General features: G+C 48.4%; 1 protein-coding gene across 1 annotated transcript in view; it reads right to left on the bottom strand.

Annotated features, from left to right (window-relative positions):
* Positions 1 to 3,859: 3,859 nt before the first annotated feature.
* The window catches only part of LOC119099716 (uncharacterized), a 67,960-nt gene continuing 47,692 nt past the window's right edge, over positions 3,860 to 24,127 (bottom strand). The window contains exons 5-9 of the mRNA XM_037222779.1: positions 23,108 to 23,235; positions 19,409 to 19,580; positions 5,957 to 6,054; positions 4,539 to 4,596; positions 3,860 to 3,864 (exon numbers count right to left, since the gene is read on the bottom strand). Coding sequence (XP_037078674.1) covers positions 3,860 to 3,864; positions 4,539 to 4,596; positions 5,957 to 6,054; positions 19,409 to 19,580; positions 23,108 to 23,235 — 461 coding nt within the window. The remainder of the gene's footprint in view (positions 3,865 to 4,538; positions 4,597 to 5,956; positions 6,055 to 19,408; positions 19,581 to 23,107; positions 23,236 to 24,127) is intronic.

Raw genomic sequence — 24,127 nt, 5'->3', positions numbered from 1 at the left:
AACCCAATTAGTCATACGTCGCCCATGCATTCTAAACAAGGAAGTTCCAGGATTCTAAAACAAGTTTACCGCGCCTGACAAATGATGTCAAACAAGGGCTAGAAGAGCACACGTGCGTTTCTATTAGCTGACGCCTCTCGCCAGCTCCCACCGTTGTCAGTTCTGCCGGGTAAAGGCTGACGTCTGTGGAAAACGCCAGTTAGCAATGCACTTCAGGATTTTAAGTGGCAGTTATGTTATGAATGCAATCAGGATGCCAGAACTTACATTGCCCATCTTGATCAGCCACTATCGACAGTCATAGGCATTTGACATTACGTTATCACCTGGCCTCAATTCCTAGCTATGACATTAATTGACCCTCCCCCCCCCCCCCTCAAGCATTGACAGGAGTTTTCCGACATCAGATCCAGGTGGCGTCGTGAGTCATGTCGGTCGAATTCCAACAAAATGCGCTTGACCAAATGGTGACAACAAATTGCAGGTATGGCCGACTGCGCTTTCAGTGATGGCCGGCTAGCAACTAGTGGTTCTATTCACAGCCGCGAGATGGCGGAGCTAACACTCGCCACCTCCGTAGGGCCCGACAACTGATTGCACTGAGTACAGGCTGGCTCCGGCTCACGATCGTCTGACTGAACAGTCATGTCTGGCGTATCTCTCTTAAGCGTCGCCAAGAAACAGGGGTGGCGCCATCAACTTTTAAAAGGGGAGAGAGATTAAACAACCAACCTCGACACTTGGGTAAAAAATGGGCGAGAAACAACCTGTTTCACAAATGGAGTTCTCGCAAATGATCGTTGTAGTGTGAATTATTTTTATTCATTCGCGCTGAACGACTGATTGGAATGCCGTATCGCAATTTCGAACCTTTCAGCACACTACAGGAACGTAGTTGGGACTGGGAGCCAAACAGTCAAGAACTGAACTTGTTGACAACAAGCTGGACTGATAGCATCGAATACACTACTGACAATCTTGGGAATGCCGTCGAGTGATCATTGGGTTAGGTCTCAGTACCGGCGTAGTTTTAGCAATGCCATGCTAGCAAATGTGAAGGAGCTTCACCCTTGTGAACAATTCGGTCCCTATGACACAAAATGTTTGCAAAAAATGAGTTGTCTTCGCAAGAGGTTGTTGGGGTTCGTCTCCTCTTGTCCAGAGATAGATGGGATATATCCCCCGCTCCCCCCCCCCCCCCCCGAAGACACCGTCCCTGCCAACAAAGATCTGTAGTGGTTGCCAGCTGCTGTACGCCATAAGTGTAGCTCATTTTCAAGGCAGCCTTGCGAGAGGCAACCCGTCGCTGTTTTCTCTTCAGTCTATCAGTGGTGTGACACTGTGAACAGCCCAAGGCACATGGAGACAACTGCCGCGCTCAAAATCCGCCTTCCGCAGAACCCTCCGGTTTTACTGCTGATTGCACGTTCAGAGCTGGTCGGTCCCCGTTCGGTGGTTGAAAGTCATGATCCTCTTTGCTGATGTGCGTTCCTTGGGGCATCAATACAAACAAGGACACATAACACACCGGAAGACATTCTCCCTTCCATGTCGTGAGAACTTACGATGCAATGTTTCCCCAAAAAAGCAGGGTCAGCAATGTGAGCTACATGCACATTACCCTTAGATGCCTAAGTGCGTGCAGGGTTTGGCTCGCATTAGCACAGGCGCCAGGTGCTGTGTCGCTCAACGCAGATTGACACGTATGTGCTTGTCAAGCCTCGATTTCCTTGGCATGGACGGCGCTTGAAAACAGCCAGTCACAGGCGACAGACCGTAGGGAACATGGGAGCAATCGGTTTCATGCGCCCCACAGCATGTTCATGCCATACTGACTTAGCATTTTGGGTCTGAGAGCGGCGCATCGTATTGCTCTGCTGTCTACTAATACCACCAGATGCTACTGCGTTACACTTGCGTTGCATGGCGCACATTTTGCTATCCCGTGGAGTTTTCGCGGCAAATGCACAATAGTTTAAAACTGTACAAGACACTCTACTGGGCGAATCTGACTGAAAGTGATACCACAAGTCGGCTTGATTTACGGTCGCCAGCGATCTCCGCTGTTTTCCCGCCAGACGAGTCAGGTTTCCACACCGCGGTGTTCATATTTCTCAGCGCGGTTCGCCGTCGGTTTTTCGATTTTCGAATGGCGGGATCGGAGGCCAACAGCGCATTGAGAGGCGTCGAGCTCAAGATGAAAAAGATTCAAATTTTCAAGAAGTCCGTTGTGGAGTGATAGGTTTCTGATGAGGAGCCATATTAAGCATGGGCCGGCCATCATCGCAGTCTGTAGCAATCCCAGCTGGACGAACATTCTGTTGCTGTCGACAGACATGAACTTGCCCCACAACGTCGTGTCATGGCCACCCCGCCTCAACTTGACTCCCTTGGCCACCTACCAACTGACCGTCGAAGACGGGATACATGTGGGCTTTGTGGGACGTGACCCCCACGAGTACATACGTGTCACATATTGGTCCGCGTGTCCGACGCTGTAACAATGGAGCTATTGGAACAGTAGTTCTGCGTCACGTATCGTCTATTTTGTGTTGGTAAATCGGTTGCACCACGTGTATACTTAAGCACTCATCTGATTAGAAGTATCATGAAAAATGTCTAAAGAAACAGCCATCTACGCACCAAATAGATTCAATCGAAACAGCCACTGCTAAATTTCCACAAATTGAAGGCTATCAAATTGCCATAAGAACTGGAGTTCTGGTACAAAATTGTGGATGTAGTTTACATGTAACTGCAATTTACCGATCACTGTTGAATCGGTTTCTGTTACCCTGATTTAAGCCATCATTCAGGCATTGGCAGCGACGAGCGTGCCTGTGCGTCAGCCGCTTCTCCATCTTTCTCTCCGTTTATACCCAATCTGATGACGGTGATTGCCGGAAATCCATGCTCCTCTCTTCTCCCATGTTTGGATCGAAGACATTTTTCCGTGGACTAAAGGGGTGATCACTGGAGCTGGAAATCATCTGACAGCTAGCTTGAAGCGCAGTGTCGATCGGGGCGAGCGATCGGTGAAGCAAGACGTTACATTTCGATGCTGCCGGGACGGAGCGAGACAACTCAGAACACTTCGTGGACCTTGTATTTGTTATGACACACACTGAGTGCTGTATTCAACCCTTCCGCCACTGAGAAGAGCTCAGTTTACGGCACACATGCATGATTAACACCAGTACACGAACAGCGACTGAAATGGCATGCACAGGTACGCTGTGCCGCGCCAACCTTCCAATGTGGGAATTCGGGTCAGGTTGGGCGGGCCGGCTGTCCCCGCTCAATATTGCGGCCCATTGGTCACCACAGAAGACTCTTTACACTCCGACGATTTTGATTGGACCTCACCATAAGTTCGTGCGACGCGCGTGCCAGCATCTCCAAAAATGTGGCCCCACGGCAGAAGATCACGCGAATTTCCCGGTTAGAGGTTCAAGAGGTCAGGTGGGCCTCTACGCTCCGTGCCACCGGCGCTAATGAACCGCACATGACGCGCGATTTGATCGATACTAAATCACAGCGCTCCACGACCACAAAATACATCATGAACTGTGCTCAACTGGGTCAAACGTAGGCAAATTTCAAGTGGTTAAGATCATTTTTCACCTGCAGCACCTGATCCACAAATGAGCACAGGTCGAATAGAACACAACAATACATGCAGTGCAATTCAACATACTCCTGAGACAGGTCGCAATAAACGCGTAGTGCACTTCACTCGATACGACTTTACTCGATACCAACAGCATTACACATTAAGCAAGCAAACTGATTGAAAGCAAACGTTGCGCTTACTTCTGCTAGCGACAATAACGTCACGCACGTTGGGCACTGACTCAGTTCACTCTGTAAGGTGTGAATGGAGTCAGTGCTGTCAGCCAGTGGATTCACTAACTCCGTACACAGTTATAATGCCACGATTGCATTTAACAACAGATGCTCAGTCTGCACAAACTCAGGCAAGTCAATGGTGTCTTGTCTTTTGGTCACGACATTTTGTCTCCCAGCTATTGAAATGCTTATTAATATTTTCACGTGGTTGTGGCAACATATTTTCGTGCAGAGATCCAGCCAAAACGTAGCTCTTGGGAAAACGACTCTGATAGATTGTACGTAAAAAGTTCCGTTTGAGCCTTCGCCTGGATAATATACAAACCATAGATCTAAGTTGCACCATGTCATTGTCTTTAGACGTACAAGTCGCTTACCTGACGCTGCTGACCGAGCGCGATTCAAAATAAAAGGGGCACATAGCCTATCACTGGCTACGAGCACAATGGTGTTCTAAGATCTCTTCACTGTCATTCACACGCATCGGCGGAGCCAAGAGGAGCCCGGGAAACGCCCTCCTCGAAGGCTCACATCTCCATTTTAGTGTCAGAGATGACTCATGACACAACATGACAAGTCAGCGTGATAAGTTCCCGCTGAGCTTCGCCCCCCCCCCCCCCCCATGAGAACAATCGCTGTGCCCCTAATCACGCGCACGTACACAGCACTGAACAACAGCCCTTGCGCACGCTTGTTGGTGCCGCCTTGTGTCTGCGTATGCCGTGCCAGCGCGGCCAGGCCCCACATCTGCGGAACCGACGTCAGTCCCGTCACAACCAACCGCGCGGGACACACGTACCTGTACACAACGGCCCCACGAAACACTGACGCGCACCACCCGGCCGGGCATGCGCGAGACCTGACTGATCTGTCGCTGATCCCTTGCACTCGCAATCTCAGTGTTCTCATGTCCGGGCGCCTCGTGTGGTTGAACCGCTCCCAGGTGCACATCCGGCTCCGACGCCGCGCTGGATCTTCTGAGTCCTGTTCCGCCCCTTCTCGTCAGCCTCATCGTTAACGGCCGCGCCGCGTGGCCATCTCTACATACAGAACGCGCCGGACCCAGCTGTTGAACATGTTCAGCCCGCGCGTCTGTTCGGTGCGGTTTTGCCAATCACACTGGATGGCTATTGTTAGACGCGTAATTGTCCGGCGTGCATTGGAAAGAAATACAGAGGAGCCGCTCGTGTGCCCATGGCCAACAATGGAAGTGTGTGTGTGTGTGTGTGGTGGTGCCTCAGCCATGCAATAGCCACTGACATGTTCGATCTGACCAATTTTGTTTTTATCGCAATACCGCAAATAGCCAGGAGAGCCTTATGGATCTGAATGCTCTCATTACAGGTCTGAGCATGATTGCCGCACATAAAAGGCTCTAGGCGCGAACTGTCGGCCGCTGGCATGCGCGGCGCAGCCGCTGCCATCGCGCTCACACCCCACGCGCGCGACGTCGCTGTTCTGTCCGGCCGGCTGCCGCGTGACCTAGCCGGTCTCTAGACCAGCTGCGGGTCGCGTGCTCCCTGGCGGCCCGTTCGGCGGTAGGGTCCTCGCCGCCCGGTGAAAGACAGACCGAAGGGGCGACGGCGCCGACTCCGCAGTCCCGACGCGTGTGGGGCCTGTCGTCGCCTGCCGAGTCGGCGCATCCCCGGGGAGGCCGCCGCTGCCGCCCGCGCCACTTCGGGCATTTAGCGGCGCCACGCCAACCCGCCGCCGCTCGACTGGCCTCCGGGGACGCGTGACGCTCGGCGCCGCCGCCGCTCGGGCGGCTACGAGGAGCAGACGGCGGCGGGCGCACGTGTCGGCCGGGGCAGGCCGCTGATGGCCGGCTAGCAGCGGGCGGCCAGCGCCAGCAGCAGGCGGGTCAGCAGACGGCGGCGGGCGCACGTGCCGGCCGCGGCAGGCCGCTGATGGCCGGCTAGCAGCGGGCGGCCAGCGCCAGCAGCAGGCGGGTCAGCAGACGACGGCGGGCGCACGTGCCGGCCGCGGCAGGCCGCTGATGGCCGGCTAGCAGCGGGCGGCCAGCGCCAGCAGCAGGCGGGTCAGCAGACGGCGGCGGCGCACGTGCCGGCCGCGGCAGGCCGCTGATGGCCGGCTAGCAGCGGGCGGCCAGCGTCAGCAGCAGGCAGGTCAGCAGACGAAGGGCCGACCCTGGCCCCGCCGCCGGCCCGCTGTGGCCGCTGGTCTGCATCGCGGCAGGGTGATCGTCTGAAAACAGAGCACAGCGCGGTGCCAGAGGCGTCCTCAGCGCAAGGGTGGATGGGCGATGAAAACACGCGCAGTAAGATGACACTTAAATTCCGTGCTCTTAGTACCATGCTGCGTTCTTCGTCATAGGAGAGCTTCACAAAAGTCCAACGCGGGCCGACGACCAGATTTCCTAAAAACATTTTTGTCATTCTTTTGGTAGTGTCTCTGGCGTTTCCGCGTGGATTTGGTTAGAACAGGATCCAGGGCAAGAGGGGTGGGCATGACTTTCTTGGGATTTACATCACGGTCACTCGAGAAGGGGAAACAGTTCGTAGAATTGACCATTGTCCAAATGAGCAGCCCGGAGGAACGGACAGGGACTCCAGCCCATCCCTAATGCCACCATACTTTTACTTTAGCATCGCAGATGACTACTGACATAAAGATCAAAATAAGCGTCGTAAGCCATTTGAGCTACACGGTCCCCGTCCATTAAGAAAATGTTGGCTGTCGCCCTGCTATCGCCTCAAGCATCTCTCGGACACAAACTTCCAGGGACCCTTGAGAAACTGAAAAGTTAACTTCACAATCTATTTTGAACGTATTGTATCTTAGTGACGTTTTGGATCCGTACCTGATTTGGGTCCCAAATTGGGCGGTGCGAGACGGGAGTGAGGAGAGGATTTTTTCCAATACCCCTCCCCCACGGCCATAGACCCCCAAAGGCAAATATCCGTTCATATCCTTACCGCTTATCAACACTATTCGACTCGCATTTCAGCATTTCAAACGTCGTGGCTACGCTAAAAGGAAGTGCCGAAAACACGTGAGTGCTAAGTTATCTGTGTGAAGCTATTTGTGTGCCCTGCACGGGAAAACATGCTGATGGCTGCTGTGCCTGTCAACAATGTGAATATTACATGACTTAACGACACGGCATACGGCCACGACTGCCCGCAAAATACGCCGGTCACCACTCACGAAGACGTCTGTGACTTTAAGCAAACCCATATCAAGAACCTCGTTAGGAACTAACTGATGAAAACGTTTCCAGGCAAAAACCCATCAGCAAGATAATGGCAGTGAAAACTGTATAATCATTCAACCGTCAAAGAAATACACATGCGAAGCCAAGAAAACAAGAAATCAATGGCCAGGAAGTCGCACAACTTCAGCACTCTAGCTGAAAAAATTAATTCAATTTTCAGCACTCAAGCACTAAAGCTCTAGCTAATTTTAGCACTCTAGCTCGCTAACGATACAGATCAAATCAACAGGGAGGAAGGGGGGGGGGGGGGAGGTGTGCGCTCCGCACTGGAAAAGGCATCTTTATAATAACGATATAATAATATAATACGCATAAGGGAATCTTCGTCTCTGAGGTTTTCCTCGCGCGGATGACTTTCATGACAACAAGATGGATTTTTTAGACCATAATCCATCCTGGCCAGCAGCGGCGAGAATATGGTCCGCAAACCAGCACGTGTAGGCATCAGTTTCTTTCCCCGTCTCTGCCGTATCGTTGGCTGTGGTATTGGGGTTGTATAAAGACATTTCACCCGATGATGTCCTCACAAGATCACGTTTATTTCACATATAGTCGACGATTACGCGACCAGCACTCTTCAAGCCTATTTTGCACCACACAATGCCTCACAGGCTGGGGGAAAACACAGCCTGCAGGATAATTCAACAAACCATAGCCCGACTTCTTCCGAAGATAATTAAATGGCTGGTGATGGTACAGCGCGTGATAACATTATCTATTTGCGCACATCGTTTTCGCGAGCGATTTGTGAAGCCCGGAACAAGCAGACCTTCACATCCGTTTTCACATGGAAACCGTTTAGATCGATTTACGTCGGATGTTAGCTGATTGATCGAGTATGAAACGAGAGGCCTGTGGCCCATGATCAGACATATCAACGTAATCCAACCGTACAAATCTCATTTACGCGCACGTACGTCAGCTGCGTCAGCCAGTCAATCGATCATTGCGGAGAGCCTCCAGGGCAACGGACTGATCTCCGAAGCATCTCTAGGGTTTGTGTGTATGCCTGGTGTTGGTGGGTAATGTCTTATGTGTGGGTAGCTGCGATTATCAATGTCGTATTAACAACATTTACCTCGCATGAACATATAATCAGAAGCATAAGCAGCAATGCCTTACACATGTATATGGCGTGCGGCTCATCAGATGAGTAGCATGGTTTGTAACTCCTGGGTTACAAAAAACTGACTTAATTGAATTTAAATTTCGATGCACCAACCAGATACGCGCACAACAAAGTGCATTGCAACGACTTGCGGGCGGTTTCTTTTCATTTTATGATGTCGGCTCCCGTTAGTCTCATCTTCAGGAAAGGTGAATTTCATCTTCTACTTAAATGATTGGTTCTCCAACGCGGTACATCAACGTAGTTGCTTATTCCTTCCACCACATTTCTGCCCCCGTTATCGGGGGCAGGCCACCTTTTTTCTTTGCAAGGTTTCGCCATCACCACATATTCGTAAGGAATACGGCTACACCAACAGCTTTTGATATAGCACACGACCGACCAATTTCGTAGAGCCTCCGTCGGACGTGAAGCGTGATGGGTTCCAGGGCACTCCGTTTATTTCGTGCGCCAGCTTTGTTACCTTCCATCACGCTTGCTTCCGTATGTCGCTGACATAATGGCAACTTAACGCATGACACCCCGAAGGGGGTTCTAGAATATATTTATAGAAAAACACATCTGAATAGAGTCTTAACTCAGACGGCCAATGGAGAGACAAACACATTAACTGGCTTTTTTAAGCTTGGAATCTCATTCCAGCGGGACGAAGGTCTTTCTGGTACTTCTATATCTGTGTCGCAGAAGTTGCCATCTCAGTCAAGACGTGTTCTTCCAACGGGACGGCGCGCGGGGGGGAGCGACAATCGTTGCGTCAGGTAAGCCAATAAGCTTACCCGATCAGCTGAGTGGTGAGCAAAGCCCTTGTGAGCACGTGATGGCGAGTGCGCAAAGTCCATGTGAGCACGTGATGGCGAGTGCGCAAAGCCCATAATGGCTCGGCTCAGACCGCGTAGTGATGCGGCTCAGCCCAAAGGCCAGAAGTGCCGCCTCAGACACTGCGGAACGCTCATTGCAGCGGCCGTGAACTCTGGTCCGCAGCCCTGGCCGGCTTTCACTGCGCTGGCCAACGAGCTTTGCTAAATTGCAACAAACTGTTTGCAACTGGCAGGTGAGGAGGCAAAGCGTCTGGCTCCACGCCCGCCCGTGGCCGGGGGGTTGGGCTCCAGCCACGTCGGCGCTCGCCACGTACTCCTGGCTGAAATGGTTTGCGGGCCGGTGGCAGCAGCCACCCCGGATGGGATAAGGTCGGAGGGCGAGGCAGGCTGTACCGAGCATTGAGGCGCGTTGAAGTTTCGTTACAAAATGATGCCGTTGAACTGGAATTTCACGATCGGTTTGGTCGGCTCTAAGTGCGGGTCAGGGCTCACGCAACAAGCCGTGCTTGGGGTAAGACCTCATCCCAGAATCTGTCCAATCAAAATGTCAGCCTAATTGTATCTAAGAAAAGGCCTTCCTGATTGCTAGACGTTTTCGTGGATTTTTTTAACTCCGGGATGTGTGGAGCCTTAGACCACCAAAATGACGCCATGCGTGAGATCAACAGCCACATGGCAGTGTAATAATTCCTTGGTCAGTATGATTGGTGCATTGCATTGGTGCATTGGTGCACCACCATCACCTCCTGTGGTGGTGGTGGTGGTGATATGATGTGCATTATTTTCTGAGTGGCCAAAAACATCTCCCTCTCTTTTTCATCACGATTTCGCCAAATGGTAACAGTTTGCTGATTTTAAGCAAGAGCATGCCAAAACTGAATGTGATAAATTAAAATGAACTGAAGATTCCACAAATAAGTCAATTAAAGAACGAATCACGTTCATGCATGTTTGAGCTCATATTGCAGTTGGAAATGGACCAAAATGTGATACATTGATACATTACTATGCAGGGAATGTTTCCTCTGAGAATTCATATTTAGGGGCACATAAGATTTATAAAAAAAAACGTGATGGGTCGGTGAAATAAACTGAAAAACTTGGGACTGCATCGGTCTGAATCCTGGAAAATTAATATCTGGATTGGTTATCCCAGAAGACAGCTAACGTGGGTATTTTTTTCGCGCCAGGCGCAATGAGCCTCAAGCAGTATGCATAAACACACCTACATTCCGGGGGACCACGTTTACACTTGGTTTGACCTCACTTTGGTAGATGGACCATGAAATTTGCTAACGCTGTGGTATAGTACGTGAACGCGATGACACATCCCTTCGTTTTGGGTCAGTTTGCAAACGTGTTGACTATATTTTGGGGGATAGACGGCCCGGAAGTCGAGAAGAGATTTTGGTGATTTTAACGCCATCTGTGAGATCAACAGTCACATGACTGACGTCAATGTAACGATTTCTTGGTAACATATGACTACAGCTATTGATCTTCCTGCGAACTGTTAAGGAAATGGGCACTTCCGAACACTCCGGAGGTCCCGGCTAAAGAAATATTCAGGTGATGCTGGGTGAATGACATTATGCGCAACACATTGGTTTTAGACTCAAACATACAGGAGTGTTGGAGGAATCAAAAACTGTTTAGGACATTCGCCCAGAAGTCGTGCGAGACTTTCATTACCGGCCACTGCTTATTAATCGGGCGTTCCCGGTGTGAACCATTCTCAACACATCACGCGATATATCCGTGTATGTTGTTACATGCTATTGTCTCAGTCGGAATGGTGTAGTTTGCCATGCAGAGGACCACTAGTAAAAACACGCGACTTCTGCATAGCCGGCGGTGGGCCAGCGAATCGCCGCGACATTTTGCGCCGACGAGACCGGAGACTTTGCGGTGACTGGTGTTTTAAGCGATTGTGACCTGATGATTGCATAATACACCAATGTTCTGGGTTGAAAATGGTCTACTTAAGTTGGGCTATACGCCTATGGCCTTTTCATGGCACAAACTGGCTCGGTGTAGGCGTCAGCATGCTCTGCTCCAGGTCAGCTTCAAAAAACGCGACAAGGCGCTTTCCAGTCGACTGCTGGCGTTGCATTAGCCCAAACCCTACATAGTCTTGCCCTGTACCCTGTACTCCATGGACTTCATAGATTGTAGACATTGTCCACACGGTGCAGTTAAAGTTACGCCGGAATCTGGCCGGGCTCACAAGATTTCACATCAAGATTGGCAGCGGCGGCCTGTTTTACCGGTCAGCAGTAGCCGGCAAGACACCCGCGGCTGCTCAGATAACCGACTTTGTCACCATGTGATGAACTGATGATGATGTAACTGATGTAAGGTCTCAGCGGCATTAATTTATTTTCGGGATAAAGTGGGGAAGGTATACTAATCGTCTTCATGGAATAAAACCAATCTCAAATGGTCCCAAGACCTTAGGACAACGACGATTTCCCAAGAGCTTGGTAAAATTGTCCAAGTCTATCATTTGCATGGAAATTTCCGGCTTTGTCAGACGGTAAACTGACCAGAACGTCGTCTGGGCAACTTTCGCACACCTGCCAATTAAGCAAATCTTGGAAAATGGCCCTTAAAAATTAGAACAACCATGACGTGTACCTAAGACAAAAAATTACTTACGTTATTCTCCCGATTTGATGCGATTCCACCCACCTAGATACTCCGCTCTTTACAAATAAGGATTTATGATGGGATGAAAGATCACTTTTGTTTTTTATCATACAAGTTGATTTCATCGCGTGCGATTACAAAAAAAAAACTGAAACAGAAATTTTGACCAATTCAGCGCATTTGGAGGAGCATGAAAACGTGGCTGAATGCTTAAAAAGTGAACTTAAGGACTCCCCATTCACAATTGGAGCCTGTGGGTGTGTACTTGTTCAGTCTCCTAATTGCTGGATAGTTGTCTACAGGGGCTGCAGGGGCGTCACTTATATACTTTCGGGGGCCTGAGCCCACTTCCCCCAATGCTTAATTGAACCCCCGCCCAATGCTCCTCTGACGCTTCTCAATGCATCGGAGCAAAGAGGGAATGCTAGGCGAAATAAATACGGAACAATTATCTTTCCTTTTGGCATTCAAGAAAGCAGGTGAATGCACATATCACAACAAGCATCATGTTAATTTTGATGCTGTGGGTACCTTATGTTTTTTTGTCACACTAACTCCCTTATATGCTAAGTCAGCCTGCAAATATTTGAATTTTTCAAATGATAACGCCTGGATTGGGATAACTGCCAACGGCCTACAATGTGTTGCAGCTCTCAAAATTACATGGTGGCTCCGATAAAAGTTAATGCAGGTCCCCTTTCCCCTCCCCTAACAGCGGCAAGTGTATTTGTCACGTAGTCGTGGTTGTGGACTTTATACAATACAATCAGTGACAGTGGTAGTCATCAGTGACCCTTATTAAGATCTACTTACATGTTTGTCTGTAAATGACACACCATTCTAGGCTTTTCACAAAAAGGCAGCTCACATTTACTTGAAATTGAAAGTGATTGCTTCGGAGCGAAACCTTTTTGAATGCATCAAACGTTATAAATAGCTTGTTTTTTAACTTAAGCATCAAGCACGCAAATTCAAGTTGCCAAATCCGGGGAGAAATCAGGTTTTGGGGTAGGTTTGGTTAACAACTTCGGCTGATCTCCCCAATTCAATGTCAGAAAGTGACACTTTTAGTTGGTCAGCTGGAAACCAGCCATGCAGAAATGAATGCTGAAAAATTTTAAGATTACGGAATCCCTGGTTTTTGCATGGGCCCATAGGCGCCGCCGCACGTGTTGTGTCACGTTGTTGCTAATGCGATTGGGCGTTCTTCTCCGGGTCGAAATGTGTTCATTTCGTTTCGCTGCGATGCCCCCACCCACGACCGTTTAGTTAGAGACCAGATTTCCGCCTGAATTTTAATGTTTTTTGTTTTTCGTCAGGTCACAATTTCGCATTTCTCCCGTTAAACCGATCGAGCACATTTTCTGGTGACAATGGCGTCACGTGATCATGATGAGGGTCACAATTTACCTGAATGCGTTATGCCACCAGAACAACGAGGGGGTTGACCTTTCAAACTTAGTGGGTTGACCTTTCAATCTTCGGGGATTGACCTTTCAAACTTAAACGCCGACCTGACATCTGTTGTAATTCGTCACAGCAACAGCGCCAGCCAGCCAACAATTGCGGTAAGATCCCAACTGAGATATCCTGAAAGTTCCCAAAATTTCTGTTTGAGGAATGTTTGGGATCAGTTCCAAAATAGAGACACTACAGTTGGGATTTCCGGCTTGTTTTGGACCATTTGCGAATATTTTCCCAAGCGGAAGTTTCCAGAGCATTCCCCAAGCGGCGTATTGCGACGACGAAGTGAAGAGATACCCGATCCCGATCAGGCCTTACCACCTTTCCAAAAGCGGCTGATCAAGAAATCCTGGGCGATCCTTAGGCTGCCTATGGCGATCACACAATGAAAAACGTCCCTTTCCCAAGCAAATTCTAACCCTGACAGTCGCGGATGCTAGAGCGAATCACAAGCTTACCCAAGCAATGACCGATGGCATGGTCTGGATAAGGGAAAGCTGGGCAAACTTGAGGCATTTCAGAGGGGGGTGGGGGGGGGGTAATGATTCATTTTCCCGTTTCTGTTTCATAAGAAGAGTACATTTTTCACAGTTTTGCGCCATTGGCACTTACGATTCACAGAATCCCAGACTGTTAGTGCATTTTTTTATCATGTATTCTGGACATGATCCACTGTACGGAATGTGCCAAACCGGCTTAGGATTTCGATAATATTCGAGGTAATATGAGCTCAGGATCATGATTTAATGCTCAATCTCACCGCTGCTAGGATATTTTCCCATTCTCAGAGCGCAAGTGACCAGTCTTTAGAATATTTAGAATGAGGTGACACTTCAGGTCTAGAAGAAACCTTTTGGAGCAGCATACCTACGAGAAATTGCGTTATTTGGCACTTTAAACCTAAATACTGGGGCATTCCGCGACGAATCGACAAGTCAAAGAGCCAGTTTTACATTCCCATCTTGCAGGTTTTGAAGAAAAAAAGTGCTCACAAGAATTGTCAGTGGCTTTGCAGACGCCTGTGTTATTTTCAGGTCTCTCAGCTAAGCAGTTTCGGAGCTACAGCCTCCGGCATTTTCGTATTGTGTTTGAAGAGGCTACGTTCGGTGGCGAATTCTTTCACCACAATGAAAGAAAACCGTGCGAAACTATACGTCAAAACGATTGAATAAGCCTCCAGACTACGTGTGTGCCGTGGATGGATTCGTCATTGCACAACAAAATATTGACTGTCGCATTATGCAACTTGTAATGCATACAGAGTCATTTTTACGCGTTTTCTACGCGACCGCCACTTCATTCCCGACGTCTGAACTGAGTAGCTCACAACGCTAGAGCTGAACAACTCACGGACAATGACAGTCTGCGCGTTCACCGGGGTTACAATTTAGGCTTTTTCTCATTTCCACGCAAAAGAGCGTACTGGAACCCTATCACCCAGAAATAAAAAGCTGCTTATCGGCTTGGAAAGGTTCGGGAACAATGATACAATAAGGGATTGCTCTTCAGTCGCGCCATCCGGCGTCGCCTGCTGGCGCATTATCCGCCTCACGCCTCTCCGCACAGGCGACTGAAAATGCGCGTTTTGTGAGAAAACGTCAAACTTAACAACACGATGGCTCGCGTGCACGTGGAAGTCAACTCACTGCGCCAGTGGTTCAGTCTTAACTCATTTTAACTCATCAAACTATTGAAATCAAGCGACCGCTACCTCCCCCCCCCCCCCCCCCCACGCCTGAACTGAACAGCTCACAACGCCAGAACTGAACAACTCACGGATAATGACAGCCCGAGCACTCACCGTGGTTACTCAGTGAAACTTCAGTGTCTCTTTGACAGTCTTGGCCGTAACCAACCTAATGCGAAGCTCGACCTCTGTCCGAAAGACTTCTTCTTTTGGTGCGAAGAAACATACCATTTGCGCAACAGCCTTCCCCTAGAAGCACTGACATACCTTCTCAGCAGACAGAATATGATCAGAATGGAGGTGCGACAGGCTGACGCTGGCAGCGGCCCTTTTCAAGGTCTATCAACTCCGTCGCAAGAATTTCTCCCATGGGGTATGGCAACGTAACGCCACTCGCACCTCACGCCAGTCCTCATGAAAGCAGCGGTTCAAATAACTAAGCCTGTTCTTGTACTGCGCAGCCGATTCATTCGAAAAGCCACAAACTTTTTTACATTTGAAGCCAGGCCTTTCTGTTCCGTTAAAAGGTAATGTAGAAATGTATGAACCTCAATGGTGCTACATTTCATCGCCGCTGACAGCGTGCATTAACTTTTGTGCGGGATCTGTCCAGGCTCTGTCCAATATACCACGAAAGGATGCAGCGTGCATTACGGTGCATCCCACTGAAACTGCTGAACTTTGTCTTGGACGACGAAGGTGTAGTTTTCTGAGAAGTCTAAAATGATGAAACCTTCGATCTCGGGCAGTCGTTTTAAAGGTCACCGATAAATTTATCTTGATGCCGGACCATTAAGTGATGCCTGGTCACTTCAACCGCGGCCTCTGACGATTTGATCAAAAACTCCTCCATTGGAAGAACAAGCTCAGTTAAAGAACAGCGGTCGGTGCTCACCTGATGGCTACATTCGTTTTCATTAACCGAATCCACAATGTGCTCTGGTTGCACATTGATCGCGACAACTGAAAATAATCGCACACCATCCTAAACGTGGATAATTCTCGCACACCCGCATCATGCAGGATTCCCTGTGAGCCTGCCACACGACGTGATTCAGTAAGTCCTTTGAAGTGACATCTTGCAGTCCGAGAGATCCAACCGTCAGCTTTCCGTTCTGGTGTAACAGCACACGCAAACTGCGTGCCGCTGCTAGCCGTTAGAACGAAGTGCTCGTGGGATAAAAGCTCCACATATATTTTTATCTTCAGTGTTTGAAGCTCTCGTGGCATTTATCGCAAGTGTGTTCCAAACGTTACAGAATACGCCCGTTGAAGAAAACAAAGAAAATGCAAGATAGTGGTGGGTAGATAGAGAGCCCAATGACATGTCAGGCAGAAATGGCTACTTGAAATCAAAATTCTAAGCTTTTCAGAAGGGTTTCGAAAAAATTGGTCTTACCGATCAGACGGACGTGTCTTATCTAACGATAAGTAAAAGTGTAAAAAGGTAGCACACCCCATTTAAACCTCGTCGTGCATTCGGTTTGTGCTTACCCAATGGATCGGTACAGCTGAGGTGGCCTGAGCGGTCTATTGTTCTGCTGACACTGACACTGCACAACAGGCACTGGCCCAAGACCCTATCACGGGGCCTTTGTTTCATTTCTGAGTCGCCCTACATGAACGGGAGACGACACTTTCCTCACAGTATGCACTCATGCCCCCCCCCCCCCCCCTCCCCTGCTCCAATTACCCCGGCCCCGAAAATACACATGGGGGAATGGGCAGCCGGCTGCGGCGGTGTGCCACGTGCCCAGTCTTCGTGCGTTACGCATGATCTTTGCGCCCGTCCTCGTGCGTTAAGCGGATAACCACCTTTTCAGGGACTTTAAGACCAAGCTAAGCCGTTTCTCATGCAGATGAGAGAAGAAATCAATAGCACATAGAAAAATTGCTCTTCGAGCGCAATACCCTGATTATCATTTATTGTGCCATGATTCCAGCAGTGGCATACAACTACTCAGAACAGTTTTCTCATAAGTTACTAGGTTTGCCATGTTATCTTTCAAGTTGAAAAATTGCCACCGAAGGTAGACTTGAAACACGTGACTTGAAATTTAACTCAAAGCTTTAACTCCAACACGGTGTAAGTAAAAGATTACGGATGTCACAGGCGGCTGCAGCGTCACACCTGTTACCTGATTTTATCCAGCCCCAAGGGATGATATTTTATGATCAGTCGATGTGTAAGACATATTAATTGATCATAAAATGCCCCTTATATGGACACAGCCTCGAGGAAAAGGTCATAAGGGGTAAACGATTACGAGCCGTGAGGGTAAGAAAAGTCAAACATCAAAACATGCGTAAAGTATTAAGGTAGTTACCAAAAATTTCAGCCTGTACTCAAAACCGTTCCGAGGGCAGTGCGAGAAAATCCCTCGGGGTCCCCTTCGGTTCCCTTACTCCTCTTGAGGCTAAGGCTAATAACGACAAATGCCAAACAACGGAAATTTCGGTCGTTTGTGTTTCTTTACACGGCTAACAACCTCGTAATGTTGTAAAACGTCGTAGTAAGAGTATAGTCACGACAAATTTGCATGCTACATGGCGTATGGTAAAGAAGTACTCTGTATGTGTATGGGGTTTTGAGTTGAAACAGTCATTTTCAAGATCATTCGGAGGCGCAAAATGACCCTAGAAGTCAACGCGCCCTAAAACCCCAATCATCATCAAGATCATTCGGAGCAGTTCACAGCCCTGCCCTTTTGAAGACCCGACACCCTCTAGTTTCTGAGCTACACGCTCGCGAAGATTTGCAGACTATTTCAACAACATTCAGGCCTGCATGACCCCATAGAAGTTATACAAATCCTGCCACCACATAGGCCATGCGGCGTCCAATGCCAAACATAGTTTTATCGTTGAGCAATTCAGATTTGGCGTGTAAAAACACTATTTTCAGATAGTATGAACACAAATCGGTTCTCTAGCAACATTGAGCTATCTGTGCAAGCTCAAATCACGAACCGCATTTTGTGCTTAATAGGATAAGAAGTCGAACATGACTGCTGGTTGTTACGGAAATGTGACTTGTGATTGAATAACTTAAGAAAAACGTCATAACCGAGCCTGTGAATACAAAAACTTTTTAAACTCACGGATAAACACCATGAGAACGGGCCAAAACACCAGCACATAACGATGTTTGACTTAGCGAACACTTTCACCATGCGCTTCCACCCCTCGGCGAGGTTAACGTACTACAAGCGAGTGCAAGGGTAGTAATTTTGCACGGCTTGTTTAGCAGCACCTCAAGCTCATACAAACATTCTACAACGCAATCAAACAATGACCTATGAATACAAATATTTACTAAGTAGAGAAGTTTTGTGGTTTTGAGCAGTCTTCTCCACTTAAAAGAGTCTTCTTTCAGTCTTCTCCAGCAGTTATAAGTGAGCTATTTCATCATATCTGATGCCTACTGCAATATCTTCAAACGTGAAACATTCCGCTTAGGCCAAAACGCCACATAATTATTATAGCATTAGCAACAGGAAAAAGGAACCACAACCAAAGGGGGACATTGCACTTTTCATTTGCATAACTGTTTATCTTCTGTGTTTTACCAAAAGGATAAATACGCGTTACTTACAGGCCTACATCCCATCGATGGCGTTGTATGTGTTTCGGGGCTTTGACAGTGAGACCGCATAGCAACGCAATAACCTTTTCATGTCTTTTCGCTGTGACACCGGAAAAACATCCCTTATAGGTGGCTACATGTTTGTCAGAGGAAAAAGTCAACTAATGCAATGGTACACTTGATAGAATCCCGGAAAGGAATCACATTTCGACTGCACCTTCATCATGTTTAAATTTACCAAGACTTATCATCCAGGAAACCTGCGCTAAGTTTGTTGGTACTCTGCTGGTCTTTGTTCCCAGCAGGTGGCTGCCGCGCAGGGCTGTGACACTAATGAACCCGGCAACTACACGCGTTGATGAAAAATGCAGCAGCCGCCAGCGGATGCTGCGTGACTGCATACTTGCGTGCGTGCGTGCTTGCGTGCACTTATGTGTGTCTGTGTGCATATGTGTCTAGGGCTAGAACTTGAGGCAACACACTGGACAGGGGCAAACGACAGATTTTGGAATTTTCGGAGTTTTTTCAAGGTATAAAGCATAGCAAGTTTTGAAAAGTCCACACATTCCTAAGGGTTTCGACATAATCAGGAGAGAACGTGCCCATCCCAAGACACAGAATATCTCTCCGTGTGCGTGTGGGAGATGTGCACAAGACACAGTGAGGCCGGTTTGGGAGTAGCCGCAAGAAGAACTTCCTCCAATGAAGCTAACAGGGATATGGCTTTGGGCACCCAGTCCTTTGAACGCTGTAAATTATGCTTTGGAACAGCGAATTTTTTTTGGCGACGTATTTTTCAACCGACTGAACCAAAACATTTTCTTCGCTTGATGCGCCGCTTCCCAGCCCAAGTGTGAAGGAGTGTCTCGTTTCAAAGACTTTGGGCTGATACGGCTAACTATATCAATCTGAGCGCATCGCTGAAATTAATCCAAAAGTTTGCATACGGTGAAGCACTTTTCCACAGCCTGCAGCTGATGGATGTGCTTACCATTAAGCACGTGGACTATGACCTTGACTTGCTCAAGGCCATCCGGGTCGCAGAAGTACTCGCCCGAGTCGGAGGGCAGCGCGCGGACGATGAGGAAGTAGCTGACGGTGTGGTTCATCTCGTGCACTGTCCTCACGCGCACGCCCGCCCTGGCCTGGTCGAATTGGACAAGCTGGGGAGAGAAGGCCGACGTTAGAGATGACGTCACCTGCGCTCGTGCTCAGGTCCTTCTGCAGAAGATGGCCAGGCACGCCGCTACCTTCCCGGTTTCCTTGTCTTCTGACAGGCTGCAAATATGCAAATACGCAAATACGCGAATAAGTGATGGGATTTCTTACGAGATCTCCTCACAGGTGGAGCTAACGCTCGATCCCATCACATCCTGCACGAGTTTGTTCCCAAACCACTGCCAACAAGCGATATTGTGGTGCGATTACACGAACTGCGGAGACGCAGCAGGAAGCCCCTAGACGTCCTTCCATACATCACTTCATCACAATTGACACACTATTATAGTGCATTATGGAATTACTGCAAAAAGTCCCAAAAATATCCGAGCTGCATTGTTCAAACACGTCTTGACATTCTTAAAAAGATACACATTATATATACGCCACAGGTGAACACAGTATACAGCGGAGCAATGTGTCGTAACTGAATCCTTTTTGACAGAGTACGAACGCATGGAAAAGCTGCAGATGTGAGTGTTTCTTCGGTGGCATATCATGCAACATTCCTCCCGAATCTCGGAGCTATCACAAGGCGCATCAGATAGAAGGACGCCAGGGTAGTTAGATTCACTCGCAAAGTTAATGGCGCACCACTAATGAGTATTGTCGCAAGGTCATTTTCTTAAACTTTTTGGGTCTCTTGACCAAGCACAAAGTGTTTTTTGTATCGCACTTTATATACAGTGTTTTGGCAAATTCCTCGGCGGTACTCACCAATCTGCAAGCCAAAAGGCGACGGCGACAGAAGAATCATATCATCTACATACGCAATATTATTTATGCTGTCTATATAGTGAAAATCCACACCAGCACTAATAAGTTTGATGGAAAGTGTATCAGTGTGCATATTGAACAAAACCGGCGATAATGCTCCTGACGGACACTATTTGAAACAGTAAACCCTTCGGTGACATGTTTCCCATTGAACATGGAACAACTGAGATGTGCACGATGAGCTGAGAGCCCTAACCATATGCACATCCATACCGCAACCATATAAATATTTTTACCGAGACCATGCGCATCTTTACTCTAACCATACACAGTTTCGTAATCTTCCTGAGCAGCTTATCAAAAAGTTTCCATTGGTTGACTCGGTCAAATATCTTACTAACATTACTAAACCAAGTGAACTCACGACTGTTATTGTGTAAATAGTACTAAAACGTTTCTTTTCTGGCGCCAGTAGCCATGCCTGTAGAATGACGCGACATAAAACCAGACTGATGATCATTTGTGCGAGGACTTCCCTGCCGCGGTTTAAAATCACAATTTCTGATACTTTTAAGCTAACGCTCACCAATGAAAAAGGTCTTTTTCATCTTTTGGTCAAAAATATTTCCGGTTGCATCCAAGTATTAGGACTAAAACTACTTTTATCAGACCAGAACACAAAAGACGATGCTTGAGAATCATCGGAAAAGATAAAGGCATGTGCGTAGCACACGTGAGACCGGCAGATTTGAAGAGCGCAGCAGTTACTCCATCGTGCCTACTCGCTCGACCTGACGCTAGGTCACGTACTGGGTCACGTAGGGAGTCCAATATCTCTTGAGCACGCACCTTGATCGATGCATCCGAGTGAGTCCTTAGCCCCAACAAAACGGAGCTCTTAAGACGCTGATTGTGGGCAGAGTTTAACATATCGAAAAGTATTTTTGCACATGCACTCTATGTCTTCAAGCCCACTTAGATCATCGACTGTAGACGCCAGAGGCGCAGGGCTGTTCAGCTTCTCACCGCTTTCCAAAACAAAGCTGCATCACGAGGGTCTCTTGATAATCTATCGGCCAACGATTAAGCCTGTATGTCTTTTTTATTTTTGCTGCACTATCGTACTGCGCATTTAAAACGGGATTGTGTCGAGCACGGCTGTGTGTTACGCTTACCAACAATGGCCCACAAGCAGTAAATGTCGCCCAAATTGGCGTGCGTTTGTTGTGCGCCATTAGGTATGTAACATGAACTTAAGGGAGTGTTTTACATCTGAAGATATTGAGGCAAGCACCAGATACGATGAACGGGCTTGCTATTAGCTGTTGGTATATTTTTAAGTGGAAAAGACTGCCCTAGACAGCACAATACTCTGTTTAGTACATATGCTCCTCACTGCGTCATGGTTTGATTACGTCATCCTACCAAGTACTGCATTGGTTGGGAGCCGATTGAAGGCCGTTATATCTGGAAATCACATTCATAAACACCGGATATAAACGCCCAGACAATTGTACTCTTCTTGGCCTTGATCGCCGCACAGCGTTTGGAACCGCAGGATTTGAATGACGCTTCATGACGTCATGAACGTCAAGGTGACTTTGGAATATCCTCCCTGACATAACTTTCCCCATTTTCGCGGGCATGTAGCTCAGGAACTAGAGACGCTCAGGTCTTAAGAGGGACAGAGTTGTAAACAGCACTGAAATGTCTTCAAGGTAGTCTTTTCAGGTCAAAATATATAAAGGTGGAACGCATCCTTTAAGTATGTTCAGACTCAACAAAGAGCCAAAACTCATTATCTGCAATGGTTCTTGATGGATTGTTGAGATGCTGGTGGCCTCGCCGTGGGCCTAGTCTCCAGAGGGCGAGGGAGGGGGCAAGCCTTAGCTACTTCCTTGATCTTCAAGATCGTGCTGACTGTAGGGTTCAGCAGACCTATATGGAGCTTTCCACGTATACAAGTGCGGAACATGCCATACGCAGTGCCTAACTTTTAACGCTACGGGCCACTGCCCTCCAACTTAGTGGGGAATGGGAAACTTCCTGGACACGCATCATTCCGAGATTCTTAGACATGCAAAGTTTTAAAAGACCGCAAGAGGACTGCTGGGATAACGCAAGAAGGCTGCGGTGACATTCGAAGGTACATTGTTGAGCACCTAAGCAATTTAAATTTTAGGAGGCTTGGACGGGAATCAGAATTCGGAAGGAACCATAAGACGACGAATGAAGCTTCGAAGCGAGATTTTGAAGTTGGACATGAGATGTGATAAATTGTGAGAGATTGTGATCTAAGCGTTAGTTCTGGACTTTTAACGCAAAAAGCAGTTCCAGCCCTCCCACTCACCCAATGAATCTCAGATTTATTAGATGTGACTCGATCAAATTTAATCACATTTTTCCGTGTCTGTAAGCTTCGGGCATTCGGTTAACGACGCACAGACCGCGTGCAACACCAGCCATATACTCAAAGGCAGTGAGGGAGCGTTGGGTAACATTCAACGCCACAACAAAACCACAAAACATGACTTTGAAGTACCTTTACTGCTGCGCTCCTGCTGCCCCGTGTAATTTCGCGATGCTTATCCTGCGAATCCATTTACGTGTCTGCCCCGGCACTGTTGGGGTTTGAGCTCATGGTTTTGTCTCACGCCATGAGCTAAGGCATACAGGTCCGCTGAGACAGAGGCCCTGACTCCCTGGAGCAACGCACAGGGGCGGAGTGCGCCCAGGCCCAGCCACCAACCGGTACCTTGTTGTCGTGCGTCCATCGCACGTTCTCCGGCTTCTTGTGGGCATCTCGAATGATGCAGGTGAGGTTGGCGCTGCTGCCCCGGTTGATGTAGAGGTCGGGGCCGCCCACGATCTCAACCCGGGGCTCTGGAACGTGTGCAGTGGTCTGAGTTCGAGCGAGGCCTTGCTAAACAGATCACACACCTTTTCAAAAACGATCTTACGCGTTGCGTGACGCAGCTGTGGAAAACACACGCGAGGGATGAACGCCAAGGAAAACGTGCGAAGGGTGCTTGCGAATGAAATGTGTTTACTCGTTTGCTTTCTTCACGTTGGGCAACTGGACGAGTGTAAGCCTGTCATGACACAGCTAGAGGCAGGATGTTTGTAACCCGCGCCACATTTGCTTAACGAAGGGATGACGTAGATGTGACCGCAAACATGTTTCCATATTTTGCACTTCAGTTGCCATCATGGCTTGCCAACATCCGCTGTCCTACTTGCATGGAGCAAAGGGGATTCATAGCACACCAATGATAAAGTATGGGCCGTCGTACTCCCACGCTTCCTCTTCCATCTGGTCCAGTAACAGGCGCCCGGGTGGCCGGCTAGATACCCTTCGCTCGGGCGGGGGGGTTAATTGGACCCCCCTAAGATCTTGGGAACTAAGAAAGCTAGAGACACCAAATTTACAGGATGTGTTGACCCGTACGTGAACGCACTTAGATCAAAGTGTGAGCTTCCTAGGTTATGACCTTTATGTCAAATAAGGTCAAACAAGGTCAAATTACAGGTTGGTCTCTAAAGTGCTTCCAGAACCTAGGCAACCGTTTCTAAGCAAAAGGTCACATGCCCATTTGGGGTCAGTGACCTTGTTCAACCTTTTGAAGGTCATGGTGACTAAAATCATACAAGACTGCTTTGAGTTTTGCATTTGAATAATCGACAAAGATTACGCTAGGCAGTATGTTCCTAAAAAAAATGTCGACCTGGGCAATCTTCCGTCAATGACCTGTTCTGACCTCAAACCTCAAAGAAG

This window comes from Pollicipes pollicipes, unplaced genomic scaffold, assembly GCF_011947565.3.
Source record: "Pollicipes pollicipes isolate AB1234 unplaced genomic scaffold, Ppol_2.1 Scaffold_4881;HRSCAF=5763_pilon_pilon_pilon, whole genome shotgun sequence".
Lineage (NCBI taxonomy): Eukaryota > Metazoa > Arthropoda > Thecostraca > Pollicipedomorpha > Pollicipedidae > Pollicipes > Pollicipes pollicipes.
The sequence above is the reverse complement of the archived record's forward strand: the minus strand, read 5'-3'. Positions and strand labels throughout refer to the sequence as shown.